This window comes from Colletotrichum navitas, assembly GCF_030913465.1.
Source record: "Colletotrichum navitas strain CBS 125086 chromosome Unknown LY79scaffold_362, whole genome shotgun sequence".
NCBI classification, from domain to species: Eukaryota; Fungi; Ascomycota; class Sordariomycetes; order Glomerellales; family Glomerellaceae; genus Colletotrichum; species Colletotrichum navitas.
Genome location: NW_026850908.1, coordinates 22 through 7,032, shown reverse-complemented (window position 1 = coordinate 7,032; position 7,011 = coordinate 22). Strand labels below are relative to the sequence as shown.

Here is a 7,011-nt window from a genome sequence, read left to right as displayed (position 1 = left end):
CCTATTTTCTCTTATAAAAGTATTAACTTAATTAAAGAGGGCTTTAAGTATTTACTCTAGGTTACTAAGGATTAGTAGGTTTAGTATATTAGGTATAGTAAAAGAGGAGAATTAGTTACTTTAGGTATAGTATAAGGCTATAGTTTAAAAAAATACTTTACTTTAAGGAGAAGATTATTATTAAAGTAAATAAGGTAATAAATTACCTTAAAGGCCTTATTATTCTAGCTATTAAAAGATAAAGTCTTATTATTTAAGGAGTACTATTATAAGTTAGTAATTAGTCTTAAGAGCTATTTAAGTACACCCTAGAGCCTATTAAGTTATCTCTAGAGCCTCTTTAATAAGGTTAAAAGTAGTATTAAACTACTATATAGTAAAATAAAGAGGTTACTAAGACTATTTATTTAGAAAGAAAAGGCTAGGCTCTAGAGAAAGTTATAAAAAAGTAGTTTACTAGGTCTTTTTTATTTTTATAAGAAAGTAGTATATAAGGTAAAGTGTTAGCTTTATACTAAAGTAATATAGTTTATAGTATAAAAGAGGTTATATATTATATAAGATATTAGCTAGAACCTTAGTAATAAAGTTATATTACCCCTAAAGGTCTTTAACTTTATAGGATTAGCTAACGCTAAGATAGCTAGCCTCTAAGAAGAAAAATAATAAGGGGTTACTAGATAATAGTAGTAGTTCTTAGTAATTAGTTACTTATAGGTCTTAAAAGATATAGCCTATACTAAGAGAGTAAATAGATTAAGTTTTATATAATAGGATACTTTATAAAGCTATAGTAGTAAGTAAGTAGTAAAAATAAAACTAAGTTTTAATTAATTAAGTAGTAAAGAGGGTAAAAAAGAGGAGTTATATTATATAGGTCTAGTCAGAGTATTAAAAAAATACAATACAAATACGATACAAATACAATACATGTATTTGTATTTTTTTTCTAGTACGATACAATACATGTATTTGTATTGTATTTTTTCCTATACACGATACAATACAAATACAAATACATGTATTGTATTTTGTATATTATACAAAATACAAAGAAAAAATACAAGATTAATTCTTTTTATATATATTTATATAGTAGTCTAATAATATATAAGTAAAAGTATATTAGTAGGTTTATATATATATTTATATATTAAAAAAAATATTTTATTAATACTAATACTATTACTTCTTTATATATATATAAAAGTAGTTATATTACTATTTACTCTTAGTTACTTAGTCACTAATACTAAGACGCTTTAGATTATTACTATAAAGAGTATTTAGAATAATATTAGTAATATAATATTACTTTACTTCTTTAATATTATAGTTTAAAACCTTATCTATATTACTTTTTTATTAGTTATAGTAGTTATAACTAATACTATACTTTATAGTATCCTTAATAGTATTCTATTATATAATATACTAGTATAAGTAATAGTTTAACTTTAATTAAATATAATATACTATATTAATATTATTACTATTATATATATAGAAAGTAATTATATTATTATTTACTATTAGTTATATAGTTATTACTTTTAAGACTTTTAACTTTAATATTATAAAGTAATTAGGATAATATAAGTAGTATAATATTTTTTACTTCTTTAATATAATAAGTAAAACCTTTATTTTAATCTATATTACTTTTTTTTAGTTATAGTAATTATAACTAATACTATATTCTATAGTATTACTAATAATATTTTATTATATAATATATTAGTATAAGTTATAGACTAAGTTTAGTAATAATAATAACTATTACATTAGTTACTTTAAAGTCTTAATAAGTACTATATTCTTTACTATTTATTAATTACTATATTAAAGTATAATTAAATATATAAAATAATAGTTAATTATTATAATATCTTTATCTTATATTATAATATTATATTATATAGTATAAGAATAAAATATTTAAAAGTATTTATATTTTACTATTTTTATATATTCTTCTAAAAAGAAAGACTATAACTAGAGAAAAAACTAATTTTAGGTTAGTAATAAGTATAATTTACTAGTAATATAGTAGTATTAATAATTATAATAAAACCTTAAGAATTAAAAAGTAAAAAGCTATAAATCTAAAGATCTTAAGTATTATAGTATTTATAATTTAATCTACTTTACTAAGTATAATTAAATAGTGTAATTAGATATAAAAATTATATATTATACTTATAAGCTATAGCTTATAAGTTATACTTTATAAAGTATAGAACCTAAAGTATATTATAAATTATATATAGTTATATTATATATAATATACTACTATAAATAAGTTATAGTAAAGTTCTTTATAAAATTAAAGTTATAATTTTATAAAGTTATATAGCTTGTATCTATAATATATATTTATTAGTTATCTAAAGTATATTATAATATATAAATATATAATATAATATACTAATTAAAGAAAGAAGTACTTAGAAAAGAAGTCTTATAGTTATATATAGTATATAACACTTAAGAGAATTAATATATATTTTAAGTATTAACTATATAAATATTAATTAAGTTTATAATATTAATATATATAAATATATTATATAAATAACTTATAAATTATTATTATCTTTATATAACTATAGACTATATAATTATTTACTATACTTATAATAAATAAACTTATTTATAACTATAAACTATAGCTTATATAAGTATACTTTTATACTTTTATACTTATTATTTTTAGTTATAGACTATGGTAATACTTTAAAGTTATACTCTATAGTTATAGTCTATAGTTATAGATTATAGTTATATTTTATAGTTATTATTTATTAAACTTTATAAGTATACTTTATAGTTATACTTTATAGTTATAGTTTATATAAATAGTTTATAGGTATAGTATATAGTTATATCTTCTAGAAATAGCTTATACTAATAGTTATAGTATATATTTATATTCTATAGTTATAATATATAATTAATATACTTATTTATAAGGTATTTACTTATAGTAAGACAAGTATATATACTATTTAGAGTAGTAAAAAATAGTCTATTTTTACTTTTCTCTTAATTATTTATATAATCTTTACTTCTACTTATATTTTACTTAGTATATAAGACTATATACTATATTAGTTATAATAAACTATATTAATACTACTATTATTAGTTATTTTATAGTTAGTTATAATTTAGTTATTTATTATATTATAAGTTATTTTAAAGTTACTTATTATATAGTTAGTTAAATTATTAATAGTTATATTATAGTTAGTTATTATATAAATAGTTATACTTTAGTTAGTTACTATAAAGTAAGTTATAATATTATTACTTATTATATAGATAGTTATTTATAATAACTTTAGTATAGTTAAATATATTAATAAATTATACTTATTATACTATATATTAATTAACTTAGTATTAACTTATATTTATTATATATATAGTTCTTAATAGTTATTACTAAATCTTAGTTTTAAAGTATATAATATTTTAAGTAAAATATATAAATAATACTATACTATAAGTAAAAATTAAGTAATATTATATATAATTAATTTACTAATTTTAATTATTTTTATTTTTTATATTGTATAGTTGTATATTATACAAAATACAATACAGATACAATACAATACAAATACAAATACATGTATTGTCTTTCCTATACGATACAATACAAATACATGTATTGTATTTGTATTGTATTGTATTGTATTTGTATTGTATTTTTGTATTGTATTGTATTTTGTATTTTTTTTAAACTCTCTGGACCCCCTAGATAAGCGTAGGCTATTAAAGGTAGTCTAAAGATAATAAAGTAACTATAGCTTACTCTTTAACTTAAAGTTTATATTCTTAAGGTTAAGAGTACTCTTATAGTAGATTTAACTAATAATATAGTATAAGACCTAGATAGTAGTCTTTATCTTTAGCCTCTTACTATAAAAGAGGCACTTAAGGTTAATAAATATAAGGTTAAGTATTATCTATATTACCTAGTATACCTTTTAATATATAGTGTTATTTATAGTCCTAAGGAGGCTAATTATATAATAGTAGGACTTATTACTACTATTACTAATATAGAATATAGCTTTAATAGCTTCTTATATATATTTATTAGTAGTTATTACTACTAGATAATTCTAGTTATTTAGCCTAAGATACTATACCTTATTAAAAGGCAAGGCCTTTAGTATTACTAGTGCTATCTTAAGTAGTAAAAGCTAAAAGTTATTAATCTATAGGCTAGCTATTTACTTAAATATTAAGATATTAAATATCTCTAGGCCTAGGTAAGTCTTATACTAGTATATAGTAAGTGTCCTTTATTACTTATAGTTTTATAATATTATAAGCTAGTATATAAGAAAGCTTTTTTTACTACTAAAGTATAAGGCCTTTACTAGCTTATAGTTAACTATAGTAGCTTAGTTATATATAGTAAGCTTTACTACCTTTAATATAATAAATATAAGCTATATTTAGATTTACCTATAGTTATTAAGTAAGTTTAGGTCTTATTAGTTAATATATAGCTTAATATTTAGGTTAGCTAGTAATTAGTCTATTAGTATACTTAGTTAGTCTATCTCTCTATATTATAAGTACTAGGTTACTTTATCTCTTTATAAGAGAGAGTAAAAGATAAGTAGTCTAGGTAGTAATAAACCTTTATTATATAGCTTATATATTTACTAGGTGTCTAATACTAAGGCACCTATTACTTTAATATACTTTTAGAGAGTATAAAGCTAGTGTTAACCTACTATAACCTCTGCCTTTATATTATTAACGCTAGCCTTAGTAAAAGAATAAAGCTTCTTTATTACTACTATTATTATCTATATAGCTATTACTGCCTTCTTATATACTTTACTAGATATAATAAACCTCTTTAGTACTATAAAGGATAGCTATATAGTTTTTAAGGGCACTATACTTAAGTCTACCTTTTATAAAGGCGTCCTTTAGCTTCTAGATATAGCCTAGTTTAATATAATAGTTTTCTACTAGTACTTTATATTATCTCTAGTATATTAGTGTATATTTTCTTAATAGCTAGTAGGTAAGGCCTTATATATTCTTAGACTAATTTACCTTCTTAGAAAGGTTTATCCTTTATATATTATCTAAGGCCTAGGTAAACTACTATACTATCTTTGTTATTACTATACTTTTGTTTTATATTACTTATAGTCTTAATATAGGTAAAAGAATATAAATACTTACTATTATAGAGAATAAGCCTTATAAATAAAAGCTATATATAGTAAAGAAAGAAAGTAATACTTAGATAAGTATAAGTATTATACTAGTCTAATAGTATTTACTATTATTATCTTCTCTTGTATTCTTAACTATAGAGGTAATTAGTAGTTAATAAGTTATTAATATTACTTTTCTAGTTTTTAGCTATAACTATTTAAGGTATATAGTATATATTTCTTTATATACTTATCTCCCTTTGCCTTAGTGTTACCTTATAACTCTATATACCTTTACTTATAGGCTTCTATATTATACCTTTTACTACTTTTTATACTACCTCTTATAGGTAGCCTTATTTTATTTACTTTATCTAGTAGCTTTATATATAGACTTAACTTTAGTATACTACTTAGTAATTTCTTACTACTTAGAACTATAATTTTCTTCTTTTTTACTTTACTTAGGCTAAGTTAGCTATATATACTTATACTTTTACCTTAATTTAATAGTACTATATATAAGCCCCTAGAGACTTATATAAGATAAATATACTATAGCTAGATCTATAGGTAGTATAGGTTATTATTAATTCTACTATACTATTTTATTAATATACTATATATATATAAACCCCCTTTTACTAAGGATATTTAGTTACCCTCTAGGTTATATTATATTCTTTTATACTTTATTTACCTTTACTAGGACACTAGGCTATAAGGCCTTCCTAAGGTAGCTATAGGTTAGTATATAATAGCCTAGATAAATAGTAGGTGCCTTTATTTACCTTTTTACCTATATACTTATAATAGCACTAGGCTAAGCTAGGCCTTAATTTCTTTTAGTAAATATAATATAAATTATAAAAAAAAAGACTAATTTATTTTATGTAAGACAAGTTAGCCTAATAGGTATATATAAATATAGTACTAGTAGGTAGTATATAGTTTTATTTTTACTTATTACTTTATCTTTTTCTCTTTTTACTTTACTATAGGTACCTATAGTAGGCTAGTACTTATTAGCTTACTAGTAGTCTATATATCTAAGCTATAAGATATATTATTTTTTTTATATAATTTAAATACTAATATATATTATATAGTTATATTATAGGTTAACTTCTTTTATAGTTTTATATTATTTTATTAAACCTTAGCTAAATAAGTACTTTTTTTAGTCTTTTGTCTTTATCTAAAGTAGCTACTACTTTTTTTTACTTATAATATTTATAGTACCTAGTATAAGTATATCTAAAGACTTCTGTCTTTACTAATATACTTTATAGCTAATATACCTACTATTATTTACTACCTTTATTACTACTCCTTTATTACTAATAAGGCTCTAAAGTAAAGTCTTACTAATTATATAATAAATCTACCTACCTTATTAAGCTATATACTAGGACAAAGCTAGCCTTATATAGTATAAGTAAGTATACTATAGTGTCTTACTACTACTTATAGCCTAGCTACCTTTATATTTTATTTTTTTTATTTGCCTTTTTAGCCTATAAAAGTAGCTACTTTTCTACTTAGGTCTATTCTATAGGCTTAAGATAATTTACTTATACTACTTAGGTATAATAATCTTTTTAACTTTAAGCTATATAACTTTATCTATATATACTTTACTATAGCTTACTATATAGGTTATAAATATTATTATATAAAATATATATATTATTATACTAGCTATTTATTATCTTCTTTTATCTCTAGAGGATTAATTTTTTTACTTAGTTATATAAAGCTCTCTTGTTTTTACTATAACTTTATAATAATTACTACTTAGGCTACTAACTATATA

General features: G+C 19.8%; 1 protein-coding gene across 1 annotated transcript; it reads left to right on the top strand.

Moving 5' to 3' along the window:
* Positions 1 to 2,725: 2,725 nt before the first annotated feature.
* Positions 2,726 to 6,764, top strand: LY79DRAFT_585574 (uncharacterized protein; the record flags this gene model as incomplete). The annotated part of the gene is given in 17 exon segments (XM_060560510.1): positions 2,726 to 2,728; positions 2,863 to 2,869; positions 2,974 to 2,986; positions 3,149 to 3,158; positions 3,280 to 3,293; positions 4,146 to 4,207; positions 4,278 to 4,283; positions 4,300 to 4,305; positions 4,489 to 4,495; positions 5,024 to 5,056; positions 5,188 to 5,198; positions 5,397 to 5,418; positions 5,905 to 5,931; positions 6,305 to 6,315; positions 6,488 to 6,551; positions 6,608 to 6,633; positions 6,754 to 6,764. 17 exon segments carry the CDS (start codon positions 2,726 to 2,728, stop codon positions 6,762 to 6,764), a joined length of 333 nt encoding a protein of 110 aa, XP_060406624.1.
* Between the last annotated feature and the right edge of the window lie 247 nt (positions 6,765 to 7,011).